Source organism: Haliotis rufescens, unplaced genomic scaffold (genome assembly GCF_023055435.1).
Source record: "Haliotis rufescens isolate VD_foot unplaced genomic scaffold, xgHalRufe1.0.p SCAF_86, whole genome shotgun sequence".
NCBI lineage: Eukaryota > Metazoa > Mollusca > Gastropoda > Lepetellida > Haliotidae > Haliotis > Haliotis rufescens.
In genome coordinates, this window is record NW_025964379.1 from 493,574 (window position 1) to 515,676 (window position 22,103).

General features: G+C 40.1%; 1 protein-coding gene across 4 annotated transcripts in view; it reads left to right on the plus strand.

Moving 5' to 3' along the window:
• The window catches only part of LOC124115188 (AMP deaminase 2-like), a 76,227-nt gene that overhangs the window by 27,481 nt on the left and 26,643 nt on the right, over nucleotides 1–22,103 (plus strand). For 2 of the 4 annotated variants that reach the window (XM_046476098.2, XM_046476099.2), the window contains 3 exons: nucleotides 10,258–10,417; nucleotides 16,017–16,209; nucleotides 17,338–17,379. In XM_046476098.2, coding sequence (XP_046332054.2) covers nucleotides 10,258–10,417; nucleotides 16,017–16,209; nucleotides 17,338–17,379 — 395 coding nt within the window. The remainder of the gene's footprint in view (nucleotides 1–10,257; nucleotides 10,418–16,016; nucleotides 16,210–17,337; nucleotides 17,380–22,103) is intronic. The other 2 variants (XM_046476100.2, XM_046476101.2) reach the window with 1 other exon arrangement.

The window sequence follows — 22,103 nt, forward strand, 5'->3', positions numbered from 1 at the left end:
CCTTCCGATTGATCACTGTTCACATTATTTTATTCGCGTACAATACGCACTCAAGTGTTATATGCACCCTTAATTATGGGCAGTTAAATTCTAAAAAAATATATCTGTCGTACATAAATATTTCAGGCTGTCAGCATAAACCACGAAATTTATCTTTCAACTCTTTTAATATACTTGCTAGTAAACAATCCTAATTAGCACCCCTTCCGATTGATAAATGTACACAAGGCTGTTTATTCGTGCATAATATGTTTGTTATATGCACCCTTAATTATGGGCAATTAAATTCTGGAAAAATATATCTGTCGTTTATAAACATTTCAGCATAAACCACGAAATTTACGCTCTTTGAACTCTGTTGTTTTTCACCAAAATAATATTCTAATAAGAGCCCCCTATTTCTTATTTTGAGAGCGCCCTGGGCGCTTATTACGTCGAATACGGTAAGTCTGGTAAACTTGATTTGAAGGAATGTGTTTGAAATGCCTGACCTGTATTTTACCTGCTTCAGTTAATAATAATAATAATAATAATGATGATTATAATAATCTTATATGAGGATAGGCAACAGCATCATGTTTTTAATTAGTAATGTAAGATGCTTTAAAAAATTGGCACTTGACCTTGAAACATGAAGGTGGATTAAGGTTCACTGAAAGGAATTGTCATTGAATTATCTTGGTTCAATAATTCGTGTGGCTACAATCACATCTGAAAGCTTTCATCTGGCTACAAGCTAAATTAGTAATATTGATCATTTAATCCGGTCTCACATACATATGTCACAATAATTAGCTGTTTCCCAGAGAATCATTTTGAAGCTATAGTGCGTTCTCAGTTTCCTTATTGAAACTGTAGTACAGTCCACGTCATCCGTCTCAGCAGGAACAAACCTGGTACATCCTTTGGTTGCCAGGATACACGTGTTGTGTGAATCACACTTCAGCGCTCACTATTTAGAATTAAGAATAAAGGTCAAAGGGTCCTTTTCCTGTCCCTAATGTTGAAAGTTCAAGGTCCCTAGATGGCGGAAGACTCCAGCATCCAATGTAACCCCTTAATTTCCAGACCCATGAAGATCCGGGGTAGAATAGGTCTTCAGCAACCCATGCTTGCCGTGAAAGGAGACTTTGCTTGTCGTAAGAGGCGAATAACAGGATTGGGTGGTCAGGCTCGCTGACTTGGTTGATGCATGTCATCGTATCCCAATTGCGTGGATCGATGCTCATGATGTCAATCACTGGATTGTCTGGTCCAGACTCGATTATTTTACAGCCCGCCTTCATATAGCTGGAATATTGCTACCCACCACCACCTTAATTGCCAACACTGTATGCGGGGCGGTCGGGTAGCCTAGTGGTTAAAGCGTTCGCTCGTCACGCCGAAGACCCGGGTTCGAATCCCGACATGGGTACAATGTGTGAAGCCCATTTCTGGTGTTCCCCGCCATGATATTGCTGGAATATTGCTAAAAGCGGCGTAAAACCAAACTCACTCACTCACTCCAACACTGTATGCCCGTTACGGTCCTTGGTTTGCCAGTTTATGACACGGCTTGTGAGCTTTTACCACAGTGATTAATATCCTGTATTGCTTTGGGATTTCCTCCCACTTTACTTCAGAATGTGAATATTACAACGATATTAGACAACTGTACTTACCAACAACCTTTTGCCACAATCCAGATATGCATAAATTCAAAATGCTGCTGTCATCCTCATGTAAACAAGTACTTGGAAAACTATGTAAATACTTGTATTACAGCTCTTAAAGGAGACGTAATTATGAAAAGTCTGTAAATCTGCAAATTAGTACCTGACATTACCTTTTTTGCATGTACCACACTATTTCAAATGTATGTATTGTATATGGGCCAATGGCCTTAGTGCAAATAAAAAACTTCTTCCTCTACACATTCAACTGACAGATTAGGATATGATTCACACAAAAGCTATAAGCAGTGATAGAAGCTAACACGTTTAGTCCACTAGTCCTTATAATGACAACATATAGCAAAACCCTTCAAAATGGCCGATTTCAACTTGTCCTTATGAAGTAAGACGAGTTCTATGGATGAACAACTTCTTTATTACAATATTCATCCATAGAACTCGTCTTACTTCATCACTCCAACTTCTAAATGCCACTCAAAGAAGTTGTCCTTATGATACCGTAACCATTGGGCAGTTTGGCGAGGACTAAAGGACTAGTGCCAATTTCCAATGGTGCAATAGTCCAAAATATTTACATCTACTCACAAAGCCTAAACTTGTTTTATCCTCATTTACAGTAGACTTTAGGGTTAATATATATATAAATATATATAGATTTGGAAACGAAAAGCACTCTCTTCTGCAATTGGATCATACTTGTGTGTGTATATATATATATATATATATATATATATATATATATATATATATGGAATTCATGAAAACCTTGTGGATGGATCCAGGGATTAGTGTAGGTTTTTCAAAATGCGAGCCCTGGAGATATAGAGGATGGAGTACAAGCTGATCTTACAAGGCCGTAAGAGTGAGTGAGTGAGTGAGTGAGTGAGTATGGTTTTATGCCGCTTTCAGCAATATCCCAGCAATATCACGGCGGGGGACACCAGAAATGGGCTTCACACATTGTACCCATGTCGGGATTTGACCCGGATCTTCTGCGCGATGAGCGAACGCTTTAACCACTAGGCTACCTGACCGCCCCACAAGGCTGTAAGAAATGTTACAAGCAAGTTGAAATAAAACCCTGGATACGAAAACAAATTTCTATGCTAGTGTCTAGATTTGCACTGCTCACACTGATACTTCAATACAGCATTAGAAATTGGCACTAGTCCTGTAGTCCTGTAGTCCTGTAGTCCTTGCCAAACTGACTGATAGCAAAGATATCATAAGGACTAATAGAAATTTGTCATTTTAAGGGTTTTGCTATATGTTGTCATCATTAGGACTGGTGTACTAAAACTAAAAGTTTCTATCGCTGTAATAGATGACAGTCTTGGTGGAATAGTGGTATGGGTGGGCCTTGTAGTTAAGGTGTTTGTTTGTCACACCTAAGACCAAGTTTGATTCCACAGTTTGGTACAATGTGTGAAAATCATCCTTGTTGTCCCAGTCACATCACTGAAATATTGCTGAAGTGTGAACAAACATCACTCAAACATTCACCTAGAGAAAACAATCACCTTGTTTTTTTCCGAATTCTGTTCATGACCATGATGACAATTACTTAAAGTACGTCTTGTAGACTGATGGAGATCATTCTTTTCCCTCCCCCTTTGCATCCAGTCCTGCTTAAAAAATGACTCTAGAACAATGCAACTGACTGACTGACAACAGAGGTCTGTGTAGGGAACATTGCAAGGTTACTAGACCAAACAAAATGTTGCCAGTCCAGAATTTTCTAGACAAACAAAAACAACAAAAGGGTAAATGTAAGAATACCGCTGTTTAATGTTAGTTCTCAGACAATAACAATAAATGTTGGATTGTCAGCTTAGTAACTTTAACTCTCGACCATCGGGCAACTTTTCAAAACTTACTGTCCATCTCAGGTATTTTCATCCGTGACGGACTAAGAAAATGATAGATTACCACAGTAAAGATACTTATTACTATTGCATTTTTCTCTTACAATAATGGAGGCATACAGACAAGTGATAATAGATAGTAGTATCACTCCACGTCGCGGCAACATGAAATGCTCAGAATGGGGTTGTCTAAAAATAGCACTGCTTTTCAGTCACTGCAGTAGGCGTGTCATGTCATGTCAGTTAAAATTTCAAGAAAGTTTGCGGCTGATTGAAAATTTATCTTAGCTTAATTTTATCAAATCATTTCAGCGAAAATTTGTAAGACGACAACGTTTTTGGAACATGGATGTTGATTTTGTAATACGTTCTTTGTGATAGTCCACTCATATTTTAGCACAAAAAATTAGGCTTGAAATGGTGGTGGTGGGAACTAGGATTTGTTATGGGCCGGTGGACATGCTTGCCTCGGGAAGATGGACAGGGACTGATATAAGCTAAGCTTCTTAGAGCAAAGCCAATTTACTGGACTCAGGCTACAGACGAGTGCCTAAGTCACAGATAGGTGTCAATGTCCCATCTCTGTATGTAGTAGAAAAGTTCTGTTATTGGGCCAATAACATAAAGGGTAGCCAAAGGGCCTTGAATTTGAAAGACAATATTAATGTTTGAGTCTTCTGTTCAGTAAATTAAGTTACAAATTGTGTGAAGAAAAGGTTAATCCGTAGATAACCTTGATAAATAATATTCCTGATTTTGTTTCAAGGTTTGGCAGCACCATACCCGTGCACGTGAGTTTCATCAAAGTGGTAAACATCTAAGGCCAGCGTCACTTAGGGCTTTCCTCCCACGCTGTGATATGACTGGAATAATACTGTTCAAAGCAGCATAATATTATAAATTTAGGGATCCCTAGATTCAACTACTGTGGCAGCAAAACTCAAGGACCTCCTCTTATTTTGAAACACTTGAACAAAGTGACAGCAGTCTGTAAATAATGAAATCTGGACCAAATCAAGTGTTGACACAGGATCAGCCCAGTCACCAAGCAGCGTTAGAAATAGACACTAGTCCTGTTGTCCTTGCCGAACTGACCAATAGTTAGGTATCATAAGGACTATTAGAAATTTGTCATTTTTAAGGGTTTTTATATCATAATAAGGACTAGTGGACTAAAAATGTGTGAATAATATCACAATCTGTCAGTTAACAAGCCTGACAAGCAGATCCATTTAGTCACCTCATGCAACAGGCATTAAAGATTGCTGGGGACCAATTCTAACCCCGCGCCCCCTTTGGGAGACAAGAATACGTTTTCTGGAGACTAATTCTAACCCAGTATCCCCATGGGGTGACAAGCATAGGTTGCTGGGACCAATTCTAACCCTGTTTTCCCATAGGGAGACAAGCATAGGTTGCTGGGACCAATTCTAACCCTGTTTTCCCATAGAGAGACAAGCATAGGTTGCTGGGACCAATTCTAACCCTGTTTTCCCATAGAGAGACAAGCATAGGTTGCTGGGACCAATTCTAACCCTGTTTTCCCATAGAGAGACAAGCATAGGTTGCTGGGACCAATTCTAACCCTGTTTTCCCATAGAGAGACAAGCATAGGTTGCTGGGACCAATTCTAACCCTGTTTTCCCATAGAGAGACAAGCATAGGTTGCTGGGTACGAATTGTAGCAGGGCATCCCAATGGGATACAAAGGAATATGATTGCTACTATTTCGTTATGAATGACAAAGACGCGCATTTACACTGACTTTCAAAGTCACTTTTGAATAGTGAGAAATTTATTCAATCAGTTCATGCATAATTTATTAGTTATGTCCTTTTCACCTTGCTTGTATCATTTCAAATAACCTGCCTCACTTGATTCAATAACAACTATTTGAAGATATTCATCATCACTGACTTTGTTTGCAATATGCAACATGGCTTGGCCATGGATGAAGGTCGGTTTGCAGTCTGTGCCCAAACCTTTTACAACTAGCCCAACCTTAGCTCTTAGCATCATTTTCAGTAGAATTTAGTTTTATTTTATGTAATATTATTAGCTGAGCTGACAAGACAACAAAATTAAATTTGACTTCTGCTTCGGACTTGTGGATAAATCTCAGACTGGTTGAATGAAAATGTAATATAAAATGCCTTCAGGCTCACTTTTAAAATAATCTTGTAATTAAAAATCTCATTATTCATCATAGTCGTCTTTTTATTGTCCCTTATTTGAGTTATCTCTGTTCTTTTTATTACTAAAATATAAAATGTATAGATTTTTTCCTGAAGACCAGGGAGTAAAAGGAGGAGTAAGTCGTATTAACCAAACAACTCCTCAATGGCCATAGATCTATTAAGAAAAGACTATACACTCAGACAAGCAGTCGCTGATTGGCCGGGATAAGATAGGTCAATATAAAGTGTATTGTTGCTGCTCTTGTTTGGGTACAAAGAAGTGAATCTCAATCATGGGTTATGTCATTAGGCTTATAGTGATGCGATTAGCCTTGTAGTGAAAGCTGTATGTACATGCTGTAGGCACTTGCAGCATTGATACGTTCCAATTCCTTTGTGAAGCAGGTGCTTGCTATTCGTCATGATGTTGCTATTCGGGTGAGTGTGCGTATTATGCGGGTATGAAAATAGAGAATAGAATATAATTGTCAGGAATTGTTTGTGATTATTCTGTCAAGGTGACTGAATATAGGTCCTGGTAGTTTGTTAGACATATGGCTGTTGTGTTTCACTATTTTGTTTACCGTATTCGACAGGGCGCTCTCAAAATTAGAAATAGGGGGCTCTTATTAGAATATTATTTTGGTGAAAAACAACAGAGTTCAAAGAGCGTAAATTTCGTGGTTTATGCTGAAATGTTTATAAACGACAGATATATTTTTCCAGAATTTAATTGCCCATAATTAAGGATGCCTATAACAAACATATTATGCACAAATAAACAGCCTTGTGTACATTTATCAACCGGAAGGGGTGCTAATTAGGATTGTTCACTATACGGTAATTTGAATTCTTAATTTTTTTATGATAATACAGTGTGTGCCAAGAGCATTTGTGTTCACTATCCTGAACTTGGCTCTTAGCATTGTATTTTAAACATTTAAGTGTTGTCATATGCACTATTGTTAGCGGATTTTATGAGACTGAACAGAATGTTACTGGAAACAGGCTACGGACTATGGCTAAGGTCGCAGACTGATATTTTGGAGGCTTTTTGTAAGGAGACAGTTGTGCCAAGACTAATAAAGTGTTGTGATTGAAACAAACCAAACTTGTTTGAGACAGACTATTTGACAGCAGGATTCGAAAACTGATGAAACTGTTTCATCCAGGTCTTGTATTTTCAGCCAATCCCAAATAACTTTGACAGTAAACTTACGAATGAAATTGTTCAGATTGACAAATATCTGGATTAATGAGTCATGGTTCGGCAGAATAATATCTTTTTTACTGAATGTACGCGTTCCAAAAACAGGGCTGGGTTCTGGATTAAGTAGGCCTGGATTAACAAGTGTCTGTATTGGACATGTGTCTGTATGTCAAGGTTGGACATTCTTCTTCTTTGGCACTCTTTAATTTCACACATAAGTATCTTAGTCAGTACCTGTGGCACATAGAACAACAAACATCAATCTCCGTGTTGTCACAAATTACCTTAGAGGCAGAGGCAGATCAAATGAAAATAGTGAAACGTCGTTAATCCAGACCTTGTTAATCTTGAACTTGTACATATTCATAAAAGATATTATTTGAAATGTTTACCTCCAATTCATGCAATTCAATATTTGTGTTACTACAATAGGATATTTAATTCACCCTGTGGTGATTCTTTCTGGGAGACAGTAATACCCTAGGTAAAAAATATCAGTAGAAATTTTTGCCAAGGATTTTATTACCACAGCCTGTATCTTACTAACATTGGAATATTTTCCCATTTGAATATTCTTTCCTCGAGAATCTTTTTGACCCAGAATCAGGATTTTTACTTATGAGAGAAAATGTCCCCTAGTCCAAAAGAATGAGCTTTTTTTGGCGTGTGATGAGATTTTGCTAATATTGTGTCTTCTCACCATGCTCATTGTGGAAACTGTATTTGATTTTCAGTATTTGTGACTCGAATTATGTTGCAATTTATGTTACTGGATTATATAGTCATATTAGATATCCTATTTTCGAGAATTAATGATTCCAGTAAAAATATTAAAAAATATTACATGAGTATTAAAAGAAATTACAGTGGAATTCATAGTTCTGTTCATTGTTTACTTTAGGAGAAATTACATTAATATTTATGTATTTCTGTTCATTGTCGACTAGGAGGAATTATTCGCGAGTACAATTATGAATTGTTTAGGAGGCGTGTTTACCACTGTCAGCTTTTCATTTTGTTGGCATGAGGGAGACAAGAATCTGCAGTTAGCAAATTTCTAGGTCTTCGACAATGTTTTTTTAGATTGTAATTTTATATGTTCAAAGTGATGACATGAAAAAGTGACTGTTGTAAATGATGTTACAGTTTGTTGGCCAAAAATATGATATTTGTATTCCAGAGGGGATGAAACACGGTGCTTTCATCAATTCTACTGTCTATGTCCGTCCGTAGTGTGTACCATATCGAAGGAAATATTATTGAATTTTCAATTAATTAGAAGTGACAGTTCATCCTACGTTTATTATACAACGAATGTTGCCCCAGGTTCACTCTTTTGTTTAGTGAGTGAGTGAGTGAGTTGGGTTTAACGCCGCTTTTAACAGTATTCCAGAACTATCACGGCGTGTCAGCTTAATGTGGGAGGAAAGCCCGAAGTGATGCAGGTCTTAGACGTTTACCACTTCGGTGAAACCCACGAGCACGGGTATGGTGCTGACAAACCTAGAAACATAATTGGGGCGAACCGGGATTTGAACCCACAACCAGAGGTTTCTGGCGTGCCCAAGGGACGCAACTCTGCACAGCGAATTGCGGCGCCTTTGACGACTGTGCCACCCGTGCCCCCCTCTTTTGTTTAATTAGCAACAATATATTGTTTATGTCCCGCAGAAGTCGGCCTGTTTGCCATGTGCAGCAGCCAGGACATGTTTACAAGTTACCAAAAGTTAAAAAGACTGTTGACATTCACCATGTTTATGAGTTACAGTTGAATGATGATTGAGTCACAGTTTTAAATTTTTATGGACAAACCTTAAAGGAAACATATCGTAGCTTATTCTAAAAACTCTAAATCTTACTTACTGTTTGGCTACTAGAAATAGTTCAAACTTCATAATTCACACAACAATGTTGTGCACTCCACCACTGTCAGCCGATGCAAAGCTCCATGCAGCGATATAGGAATCGGTTGTGCACAGTAAGAGATGGCATGCAGTGTTGTGAGTATAAAACTCACTGTTTCAAAATGACAACTTTTGATTGAATAAACTATCGTGTTAGTTTGTTGTTGAAATGTGTAGGTAAGGTTGATAATTTTATTCAAGCAGAAAATTATTTTCGATATTTATAGGTGAAAATGAGAGTGTCAATGCTGATGAAATAAAAATGAAAGAAGTACGCGATTTTAATCGCACAGATTGAATGTGAATGTTATATGATATATATATCTATGACAACTATGCAAGAATATCACGAAATCGCGACTAAGTCAATCCATCTTAATCGTTTATATTTTGTATCCAATACATCTCACTTGCACTGTATGTGGGACGGTCAGGTAGCCTAGTGGTTAAAGCGTTCGCTCGTCCCGCCGAAGACCCGGGTTCGATTCCCAACATGGGTACAATGTGTGAAGCCCATTTCTAGTGTCCCCCGCCGTGACATTGCCGGAATATTGCTAAAAGCGGCGTAAAACCATACTCACTCACCCACTCACTTGCACTGTGGTCAACATGGAATTACAAGTCAATATAGTTGAAAGTCAAGCAAATTATATTTGGCAAATAGATGTGCTACTGTTTGTCCAGTTTTAATTTAAGTTTTCAAAACAGGGTTCAAACAGGTCACCGAATCGTGGAAGAGTCATGGAATTTTAGTTTGATTTTCACAGACATGGGATAGTTTTTGGAAATAGACGATTGCCATTAAATTATTTGTCATGGAAAAGTCATGGTAATATTATCAAATTTTCTGCCAATACTTCTTTTTCTGGTGATTTATATTCAGGGAAGTATAGGCTTTGACCAATGTGAAGTATAGTTTAGATTAATTATCCGCTCGCAATGCATTTTGAGGGGGATTAAAATGGATAGCGTCTGCCTGTGTAAGTCGTTTCCGGAGCAGATTTGAAAACCGTACATTTCTTCACCAAACTTGATACACGGATAGGTCAAGTGGTCAACTGGTGCTTTTTTATTTCTTTTTTAAACATTTATTTTCGTGTTTCCATGGTAACAACTTTGACCTAGGGTGGTTGTGCCCGTTTTTGGAGCAGATCTTGAAAAACATACAATATTTCATCATCTTGACAAATAGATAGGTCTAGAGATGAACTTGCTCTTTTTGATTGTTTTTAATTTTTTCAACAAATATGTTTCAAGTTAACATGACAACAAGTTCCATATATTTATTCACGACAATTGTCTAACATTGCAGGGGATTTTGATGATTTTGTCCTCTTGTTGAGTTATTTTAAGTTTGTGATTTTGTTGTGGTTTTGGTGACATTTGTCTTTGTAGAGGTGAAAATACAGCATATTCCATGTTTTCCAGCACTTCCTCACAGACCCTATCATCCCCTGTGGAGCGGAGTCGACCATCCTTTGTGGATGAAGATGTGACGCCCCAGGATGTAAAGGCGGAGCTAGATGAGGAGATTGACTTGGTCCCCACATTCCAGAAGATTACCATCAGCGGAGAGGATTTCAGTGGGGTGAGTGCACTGGTGGTCAGGCTCTGTAACTTGGCTGATGGTGTAACACCGTTCCCAAACACGTGGATCATTGCTCATAATATTAATCATGGGATTGTCTTGTCTGGTCTGGTATCAGATCAGGTTGTGTATATTATGCGTCTGGCTGTGTATCGTGTGTGTCAGGCTGTTTGTCTGTCCGTCTGTGTATCGTGTGTCAGGCTGTTTGTGTGTGTCTGTGTATCATGTGTCAGGCTGTTTGTCTGTCTGTCTGTGTATCGTGTATCAGGCTGTTTGTGTGTCCCTCTGTGTATCGTGTGTCAGGCTGTTTGTGTGTACGTCTGTGTAACGTGTGCCAGGCTGTTTGTGTGTGCGTCTGTGTATCGTGTGTCAGGCTGTTTGTGTGTCCTGTGTATTGTGTGTCAGGCTGTTTGTGTGTCCCTCTGTGTATCGTGTGTCAGGCTGTTTGTGTGTACGTCTGTGTAACGTGTGCCAGGCTGTTTGTGTGTGCGTCTGTGTATCGTGTGTCAGGCTGTTTGTGTGTCCTGTGTATCGTGTGTCAGGCTGTTTGTGTGTCCCTCTGTGTATCATGTGTCAGGCTGTTTGTGTGTCTGTCTGTGTATCGTGTGTCAGGCTGTTTGTGTGTGCGTCTGTGTATCGTGTGTCAGGCTGTTTGTGTGTCCTGTGTATCGTGTGTCAGGCTGTTTGTGTGTCCCTCTGTGTATTGTGTGCCAGGCTGTTTGTGTGTGCGTCTGTGTATCGTGTGTCAGGCTGTTTGTGTGTCCCTCTGTGTATTGTGTGCCAGGCTGTTTGTGTGTGCGTCTGTGTATCGTGTGTCAGGCTGTTTGTGTGTCCGTCTGTGTAACGTGTGCCAGGCTGTTTGTGTGTGCGTCTGTGTATCATGTGTCAGGCTGTTTGTGTGTCCTGTGTATCGTGTGTCAGGCTGTTTGTGTGTGCGTCTGTGTATTGTGTGTCAGGCTGTTTGTGTGTGCGTCTGTGTATTGTGTGTCAGGCTGTTTGTGTGTGCGTCTGTGTATCGTGTGTCAGGCTCTTTGTGTGTCCATCTGTGTATCGTGTGCCAGGCTGTTTGTGTGTGCGTCTGTGTATCGTGTGTCAGGCTCTTTGTGTGTCCATCTGTGTATTGTGTGTCAGGCTGTTTGTCTGTCCATCTGTGTATTGTGTGTCAGGCTGTTTGTGTGTCCATCTGTGTATTGTGTGCCAGGCTGTTTGTGTGTGCGTCTGTGTATCGTGTGTCAGGCTCTTTGTGTGACCATCTGTGTATCGTGTGTCAGGCTGTTTGTGTGTCCATCTGTGTATCGTGTGTCAGGCTGTTTGTGTGTCCATCTGTGTATCGTGTGCCAGGCTGTTTGTGTGTTCATCTGTGTATCGTGTGCCAGGCTGTTTGTGTGTCAATCTGTGTATCGGGTGTCAGGCTGTTTGTGTGTCCTGTGTATTGTGTGCCAGGCTGTTTGTGTGTTCGTCTGTGTATCGTGTGTCAGGCTGTTTGTGTGTCCGTCTGTGTATCGTGTGCCAGGCTGTTTGTGTGTCCTGTGTATTGTGTGTCAGGCTGTTTGTCTGTCTGTCTGTGTATCGTGTGTCAGGCTGTTTGTGTGTGCGTCTGTGTATCGTGTGCCAGGCTGTTTGTGTGTCCATCTGTGTATTGTGTGCCAGGCTGTTTGTGTGTGCGTCTGTGTATCGTGTGTCAGGCTCTTTGTGTGTCCATCTGTGTATCGTGTGTCAGGCTGTTTGTGTGTCCATCTGTGTATCGTGTGTCAGGCTGTTTGTGTGTCTGTCTGTGTATCGTGTGCCAGGCTGTTTGTGTGTTCGTCTGTGTATCGTGTGCCAGGCTGTTTGTGTGTCAATCTGTGTATCGTGTGTCAGGCTGTTTGTGTGTCCTGTGTATTGTGTGCCAGGCTGTTTGTGTGTCCGTCTGTGTATCGTGTGTCAGGCTGTTTGTGTGTCTGTCTGTGTATCGTGTGCCAGGCTGTTTGTGTGTCCTGTGTATTGTGTGTCAGGCTGTTTGTCTGTCTGTCTGTGTATCGTGTGTCAGGCTGTTTGTGTGTTCGTCTGTGTATCGTGTGTCAGGCTGTTTGTGTGTCTGTCTGTGTATCGTGTGCCAGGCTGTTTGTGTGTTCGTCTGTGTATCGTGTGCCAGGCTGTTTGTGTGTCAATCTGTGTATCGTGTGTCAGGCTGTTTGTGTGTCCTGTGTATTGTGTGCCAGGCTGTTTGTGTGTCCGTCTGTGTATCGTGTGTCAGGCTGTTTGTGTGTCCATCTGTGTATCGTGTGCCAGGCTGTTTGTGTGTTCGTCTGTGTATCGTGTGCCAGGATGTTTGTGTGTCAATCTGTGTATCGTGTGTCAGGCTGTTTGTGTGTCCTGTGTATTGTGTGCCAGGCTGTTTGTGTGTCCGTCTGTGTATCATGTGTCAGGCTGTTTGTGTGTCCTGTGTATTGTGTGCCAGGCTGTTTGTGTGTGCGTCTGTGTATCGTGTGTCAGGCTGTTTGTGTGTGCGTCTGTGTATCGTGTGCCAGGCTGTTTGTGTGTCCGTCTGTGTATTGTGTGTCAGGCTGTTTGTGTGTCCATCTGTGTATTGTGTGTCAGGCTGTTTGTGTGTCCATCTGTGTATCGTGTGTCAGGCTGTTTGTGTGTCTGTCTGTGTATCGTGTGCCAGGCTGTTTGTGTGTTCGTCTGTGTATCGTGTCAAGCTGTTTGTGTGTCCTGTGTATCGTGTGTCAGGCTGTTTGTGTGTCCGTCTGTGTAACGTGTGCCAGGCTGTTTGTGTGTCCGTCTGTGTATCGTGTGCCAGGCTGTTTGTGTGTCCTGTGTATCGTGTGCCAGGCTGTTTGTGTGTCCTGTGTATTGTGTGCCAGGCTGTTTGTGTGTGCGTCTGTGTATCGTGTGTCAGGCTGTTTGTGTGTCCGTCTGTGTATCGTGTGCCAGGCTGTTTGTGTGTCCTGTGTATTGTGTGTCAGGCTGTTTGTCTGTCTGTCTGTGTATCGTGTGTCAGGCTGTTTGTGTGTGCGTCTGTGTATCGTGTGCCAGGCTGTTTGTGTGTCCGTCTGTGTATCGTGTGTCAGGCTGTTTGTGTGTCCATCTGTGTATCGTGTGTCAGGCTGTTTGTGTGTGCGTCTGTGTATCATGTGCCAGGCTGTTTGTGTGTCAATCTGTGTATTGTGTGCCAGGCTGTTTGTCTGTCTGTCTGTGTATCGTGTGCCAGGCTGTTTGTGTGTCCGTCTGTGTATCATGTGCCAGGCTGTTTGTGTGTCCGTCTGTGTATCATGTGTCAGGCTGTTTGTGTGTCCATCTGTGTATCGTGTATCAAGTTGTTTGTGTGTCCATCTGTGTATTGTGTGCCAGGCTGTTTGTGTGTGCGTCTGTGTATCGTGTGTAAGGCTGTTTGTGTGTGCGTCTGTGTATCGTGTGTAAGGCTGTTTGTGTGTCCATCTGTGTATCGTGTATCAAGTTGTTTGTGTGTGCGTCTGTGTATTGTGTGCCAGGCTGTTTGTGTGTGCGTCTGTGTATTGTGTGTCAGGCTGTTTGTGTGTCCGTCTGTGTAACGTGTGTTAGGTTGTTTGTGTGTCCTTCTGTGTATCGTGTGTTAGGCTGTTTGTGTGTCCGTCTGTGTATCGTGTGTCAGGCTGTTTGTGTGTCCGTCTGTGTAACGTGTGTTAGGCTGTTTGTGTGTCCTTCTGTGTATCGTGTGTTAGGCTGTTTGTTTGTCCATCTGTGTAACGTGTGCCAGGCTGTTTGTGTGTCCTTCTGTGTATCGTGTGTTAGGCTGTTTGTGTGTCCGTCTGTGTATCGTGTGTCAAGTTGTTTGTGTGTGCGTCTGTGTATCGTGTGTCAGGCTGTTTGTGTGTCAGGCTGTTTGTGTGTCCGTCTGTGTATTGTGTGTCAGGCTGTTTGTGTGTCAGGCTGTTTGTGTGTCCGTCTGTGTATCGTGTGTGTCAGGCTGTTTGTGTGTGCGTCTGTGTATCGTGTGTCAGGCTGTTTGTGTGTCCGTCTGTGTATTGTGTGCCAGGCTGTTTGTGTGTCCTTCTGTGTATCGTGTGCCATCCTAATCATGGTGGTTGTTTGCTCATGCTTACTGTCTGCTCTATCTTTGGCTACCCTGGTCCTGTAATGTTTATTCACAGGCTGCCATAAAAAATACACGTGTACAGCCTGTGCCAAAAACCTTTTGGACAACATCAAACTTGGCTCTCAATATGATTTTCACTAGCATGTAGTGTTTTTATATGGACTTGTTATCTGAGCTTACTTGAGCAAACAGAATTTTACTCTCTTAGACTTTGGACTAGTGGCCTGATGTTATAATGATGGTACACACTCCACGTCATTGTTTACACAATACAATACCACTGTCTATGTATTCAAACATCACTGTTAATTTGTTGTCATGCCAGTTGTATTTGACAGAATATATGAGGGGTCTTTGTGTACTTGAGGTATTTGCTGTCAAAGCATTTGAATCGAGGGACCCCCTAAATCTTAAACATTATGACAAGGACCTTCACTTTCATGTATAATTTTGAACACTGTTTACTAACATCAGGTTGTAATGACCTCACAATGCATCATTGTTGATGTTGACCCTGAAAACTTTACACTACAGGTTTGAAACAGAACACACTACTTCTACACTAATACACCTGGAATCATCGTGACCCCACAAAATGTTACGGAGTGTGCAAGCGGTCAAAAGCGCCATGCTAGCAAGCGCCTGGTGCTGAGATCGTATCCCACTAGTGACCGGGTTGTTATTCAGCCTTGGGACCAACATGTTTACATGTCCTTACAGTGTTGTCACTATCCCTTGTGTACAGTACATACAGCCCGTGCACTCAAAAGAACCCGCTCATCCGATGGTAGATGCCCAGATGGTGGAAACCTGAATACGTACATACACCCGAAACACAAGTGTTAAAACATGTAAGGTCACCCTGGGCAAGTGACTTAGTTCAAATTGCCTCTGTTCACCCAGCAGGGAATGGGTACCCAATATCTGAGGTGGATGTAAAAATCTGTAGCGCCCATGAGCAGCTTGGGTTGTATACTCCCCAGGGAGTTGAGAATGATTAGTGGAATGCAAACGGATCCACTGGTCGGGGATCAAATAAAACCATATTTGAGCAGATACTAGTACCTGCGGTTTATAAAAGTACAGTTTAAATAAATTAAAATGAATTGCAGGTTTCACTTGGTAAATGCAAATATTCTGATGCTCATGTCATAAAATCAGTATGACAGTTGACACACACTCTCATTATAGAAGGGGAGAGGCTGATACATACAATGCGTGAGCTGCATGGGTATTGGAGGCACACGTAACATCATTATGATTATTTGCATACTTGTATATGGTTCTCGGTAGGAAGTGACGTATGTTATATGCGACAGATACATTTTTTCAGAATGTAATTGCCCATAATTAAGAATTCATATAACACACGAGTGCTTACTAATACTATAGGATAAATTCTTGTGTACTTTGATCAATTGGAAGGGGTGCTAATTGGGATTGTTCACTAGCCAATAAATTAGCAAATATCGCCGTGGGCGCTTATTAGAGCGGGGCGCTTATTACGTCGAATACAGTAACACCACTGCTGTGTTACAGGTGCCCCTGAAGGATCTAGAACTGGCCTCAAAGAGTCTTGTGAAGGCTCTGATGATCCGAGAGAAATACATGGCCTTGTCGCATCAACACTTTCCTCGTGTTACTGCCCGCTTTCTTCAGAGCTTGGAGGACCGTGAGGAATTTAGCAAGGTCAAGAACTCTTATTCTGTTGGTGACAAGAAAAGCATCGAAGGTAACTATATTGAAGATCTGTTCGAGCTGTCACACTTTGTTCTTTTGATGTTCTTTAGTTCTAAAGTATTTCACTGTTGTCATTTTACTTTTCAACTTTACTTATTTAGCCGAGCCTTTCATCAATGTTTTATATAATTATCTGACATGATACTGTCATAGTTATTATTTGGAATGTATTCACATAAATAATAAAAACTTTCCGTAGTTGCACAGCAGTTGTATATATACAACAATAGGCCAGTAACACTGATTGCATGACAATGTTGATCAGTCACTGATCGTTTCTGTTGTAAACAATAATAATCTGCTGCAATGCCAAGCTTTGTACGTATCACTGCTGTTTGATGGGTAGTATGCATGGCAACCAAACATGTTACCAAACAAGAAAATATTGGTTTATGTTCAAAATGCAATCATTTACATGCTTTGATATCTTTAATGATAATAATGATAATAATGATAATACCACCCTCTCTATGCAAAACATATATACTGTATTTCTCTGAAGATTATTTTCATCTCTCATAATTTGATTACAAATAACTGATGTAAAGAAGGGATATTTGTAATATCAATTGATGTTATTAACTAGTAATAATGTATTAAATACTATTGGTATTGAGTATTAATCTTGAAATTCCTACTGTGTTATTATGGAGATAGGTGTTGGAACTGATTGCTCTTATCTGAGTACTATATTGTGTGTATGAAAGGCCGGCGGTCTGCATCTGATACAAAGGACCTTCATCAGCAGCAAGTCATTTGTTATAAGACTATATATAAGTTATAACTCTAAAAGCACAAATTTAACCTTTTCAAAATTATTTTTGCTGTTTTAATATACGTCTTTTTTATCCTCTTCATACAGTTTGCGACGTATTATGTTGCGAAAACATTTGACCTAATATGGCCAAAATTCTCTTGGAGAATAATGTTTTTCAAACATTTTTATCGGCGATAGGCCAATACTATTTTTAAACACAAGATGAAGGTTATATGTTTGGAAGATTTTCAGAAACGCGAATAAATTGCGAAAAGAAAGGATGCTAAACTAACAGATGACTGACATGTTGCTGATGTAGAGTCCTAGTCTGTAGGTTGCTAATTTCCTCTTTTGTTTCTTCAGTTGACGAAGACATGTCTGGCATTATGTATTATGAAAAGCAAGGTATACATGGTCACATGTGTGTGCTGAGTTTGTTTGCTATTTTGTTTAGTTCCTATTTTGAATTTTCTCTCCCATTTTGTCAATCCTGACCATGTGACTTGCACATGTGCTCCAGACCTGGTCGATCTGGTACTGTCGGTGCCATGGATACTGTCATTAACAACTTTTCCTTTTAATGAGTTAATACACGATTTCAAGCACTATAATAGCTTACTTCCGATAAAGAGTGCATTTTAACATCTGAATGTTTAATGGTAGTTTCGAATAAATTGTATGTATCAAAGATTACACATTTCTCCACTTTTTATTTACAATCTGTAGAACTCAGATATTATTATAACATGGGCTATCCTAGTCTAGCCATTTTGATTATTTTGTGAGCAAGAGAATGTTTCAAGGTTGCTCATTTTAAGAATGCCAAAATTATTTTTCAGAATTACATATGAACCGCTGTCATGTTATTGAAATGCATATAGAAGTGATACACATAAGGAAGAGAATTATGAATGTCAACTTCTTTATCATGAGGAACGCAACGTTTCGGAGTTTATGCTCACTCCTTCATCAGGTGAATGAAGGAGTAAGCATATACTCTGAAACATTGTGTTCCCAATAATAAAGAAATTGACATCTATAATTCTCTTCCTTATGTATTATGTTTGTATTTATCAATATACGATATCAAAAGAAAAACGATTAAACTTTATGCCATATTAAAAAAACACATCTTGAATTAAAGCAAGGCCTCTTTTAGGATACAGGTTCAAGTTTTCTTACAGAAAACTAAATTATCTGTGCAATACGCCTTCAGAAATATTTCTGCAGTACCAGCTGCTGTCCAGCCCAAGTTGTTGTAATGCATGGGTGTTTCTCCCAGGGTGTATGCAGATAAACATAGCCTTCACCTTGCCCCCGATGTTAATGTCCTGGTGTGTCAAGGTAGTGTGCTTCCATCTCCTCAGCATGGGGTAGGTGGGCTGGTAGTGTTGTCACCTGGCACGCTCAAACCTAGGTTGGATCCAAAGTCTAGTAATCTTTGCGTATGATAGCCCATGTAAGTGACTATGCTTGTCGTAAAAGGCGACTAACAGGATCGGGTGGTCAGGCTCGCTGACTTGGTTGATGCATGTCATCGATCCCAATTGCACGGATCGATGCTCATGATGTCAATCACTGGATTGTCTGGTCCAGACTCAATTATTTACAGACCGCTGTCATATAGCTGGAATACTGCTGAGTGCGGCGTAAAACAACAAACCAACCAACCAACCAATGTAAGGAACTAAGTGCAGTGAAGCCATTAAGGAAGGACAAGTGATGGTCTGTGCTGCGATTCTTTCATGACCTTTTATCTGAAGCCTATGATAGTTTATCACTGGAGAGTATGTGACAGTTCCTAATTAATGGTGCAAGTTACTGACTAGGACATAAAAACAATGATATGGTAGACTAGCTATAACAGGTCAAGATCTTAGTGTTCTTGGTGTTGCAACTAAAATAGGATCATGAAAGTCCTGTAAGATAGATTTGTTGAACAGGGTCCCAGGATCAGTTTTCTACACTGGTACAGTGTGGGAATCCCTCATGCAGTCCTGATTTTGCTGCATTATGGTACTGTTCATAAGCCTCAACCCAACTGATCTGATTAATTAAATTCTGAATTTCAAAAATACTGTAAAATAACATCCTCTAATTGTTGGTCAGCATGTTGCAGAAATATTGGCTGTGTCCAATTTGAAAATGTTTGATCACTGAGTGCCTAAATAATGATTCCCCAAGAATTGTTGCTCCATTGATAAGACCAAGTTTATCTTTCCCTTGAAAGGCAGAATCGAGATAAGCATAATTTCCCCAATATCCTACATTTTGCTGTTCAGCTGAGTGGTGCATTTATTGATATGTACACCTGATGATGTACAGGGAGTATATAGCATTTCTAGGTAGGTAGAGTAGGTCTTAACGATGCCCTGAGGAAGAAGCACATCAATGCCCAGGTTGTTATGGCGATCCAGGCTATTGATTCCACACAGCATAATGGCTGCTTGCTTCTCATAACTGAAAGACAGATTGCTCACTAAAAGGATTCCCTGCAAATCAGTGGACAAGGCCAATATGGTATTGAATGTATGGATAAGCCTCTCTCTGCAGTTATTGGTTGTGCTGTAAGTAATTATAACTCTTTCATCTACAATTGATTGTTTCCTCATACATATTCAAGTCCAAAACTAGCTGCCATAATTTACATTGGCAGTAAAGGGCTAAATTGGTACCAATTAAAGAATGTCAGGTGTTTTATAATGATAGTTGTCTTTCATTCCTCATCCCAAGGTAAACGTAAATTGGGCAAACATGAGCACTTTATTGACGCTCCCAAACTAGGTACATTGGTACCTGGTGTCCCAGCCATATCAGTCTGTGCCTTAGCCATCAGTTCAAAGCCGAGTTTCATGAAACGATTTTCGGTTCAGTAAGTTCAGCAGAAACTAATCTATATATCAAACTCGTATGCTAGGACCAAAGATAATGCCAAGATACTTAGTTCAGGCTCGTAGATTACATTATGCAGAAGTTTACCTTCATGTTTGTCAAGAGCTCGGACTGCAAAAATACGCTAAAATGGCAATTTTGCCATACTACAAAATGCTGTTTGGGGATACAGAATGCGACATGTTGCCTTTTATGAAGATTAGTATTGAAACTTTGTTGAAGCTTTATAGAGTAAGGGGCCAGATGGTTACTTGTACGAAAAGCGCCAAAACAGGGCCCCTTCCACAAAGCGATCGTAGCGCTAAGGTGATCGTAACTCCCATACTTTAACATTAACTTACAACAGTCGTAGTGCTATGTTCGCTTTGTGGAACGGGGCCCTGTGGATCAGCTCTTAACCATGGGTTCAGATCAATTGTCTTTCCAGGATATTGACTAAATGGCATTCAAAATCTTAAAGATTTATTTACAAATTTGGCAGTGATGTAGAAGTTCCAATCAAGTATGGCTAAGATCATGTTTAAAGCTGTATACATATGCTCAGTTGTACTACAACTTACAATCCTACAATTTGTGGGATCAACTCTCAACTCTAGAGTCGGGATACCATCTGCGACTTAAAAGTTGAGTAAAATTTTGTTTGGTGTAGTAAGATCAGCTAATAAAAAACGACATATGATAATACTAGAGTGTGCTGAAATATTTGCGGTACACCTAGTGACCTACAGAATACCGGATACCTAATCACCATATTTGTTTGTGTCATGTGCAGTTCCTTTAATAAGGAGCCACATGCGATGGCGCTAGGAAAAAAACGCTTTGTGAAATAAAAAAAATACCTTCATTTTCAGCTTCCACGAATTTACTTTCAGTGTTATTTAATCTAACCTTTGAATTTCATTTTGAATATTGCTAAAAAAGCGGCGTCAAACCAAACTCACTCACTCACGTAACAAAAATATTTGGGCATGCTTCACACATCTAGCCTTACGACAAATTGGAAATGTGAATTTAGGATGTTTTCCGTTTTAAAGAAGAATTATTTTATTTAGTTTTTTTTTAGGAGAAAGGGATTATTAAGAAATTGAGAGAAAACAAGTGGTAAGTGCTTAACTGAAAACTTTTATTTGTATACCGATAATAGCTACAGCAATGACACCAAATTTGGAAATGTAGTGAGAAAGACTGTGGGGGAAAATATTTACGTTCATCATAATTCATGGTTTGAGAACAGTAAACTAGACATTGGCACAGTATTGTCATTGGCCTATTGTTGGGTTTGGAGACTGCCACAGGATTTCTTTCACAGGGAAATTGACATTTGTTCATGTAGCACTACTGTGGATAGATACCACTTCCGCAGGGAGGTTTGCGTTTGTGTGTGGATTAGGACAGTGAGCAGCGGTAGAAACTAACAGTTTTAGTCTACTAGTTCTTATAATGACAACATACAGCAAATCCCTTAAAAATGGCAAATTTCTACTAGTCCTTATGATACCTTAACTATTGGGCAGTTTGGCAAGGACTACAGGACTAGTGCCAATTTCGGTCGCTGGTGAGCAGATAGGGGATGTTGGAAGCATTGTTGAAATAGTTGAGTTTAACTTTGAAAAAAGAATATTCAACAGAGGAATGAGGGTTAAAGGACAGTGGGTTTTCAGGGGCATTGATAGGGACTCAAAACAATGTTTCTCTGCATGTGTTGAAAACAGCTTCTTGGACTCTAATACCAGTAATCCTGAAGAACATAAATCCAGGAACGACCATCATCAGTGATTGTTGGAAGGCATGATTGCCTGAAGGAGAAATATTTTTCACATTTGACAGTTAACCACTCAAGGATCCCAAAACGGGGGCACGCATGAACACCATAGAATCATTGTGAGGTGCATTGAAGTGTTTGCTTCCAGGATCAGGCACCGCGAAAGTTTTGTATTCTTCTTATTTTGAAGAATTTTGAACAAGTCACAAATACTTGGCCTAAGGTAAAGATAAATTTGAGGCCTTCCTTGAACTGATTGTTCGCGTTAATAATATAACCCTCATGCTAAGGACTGCCTCAGTGGTCTAGTGGTAGAGCGTCCACCCGGAGAGCGGAAGGTCTGGGTTCGATCCTTGGCCGCGTCATACCAAAAGACGTTAAAAATGGTACTTGTTATTACCCTGTCTGGCGCTCTGCATTAATGTACATGCACGTCGCTATATAAATGCAATAATCTTGGTCGCGACGTTAAACC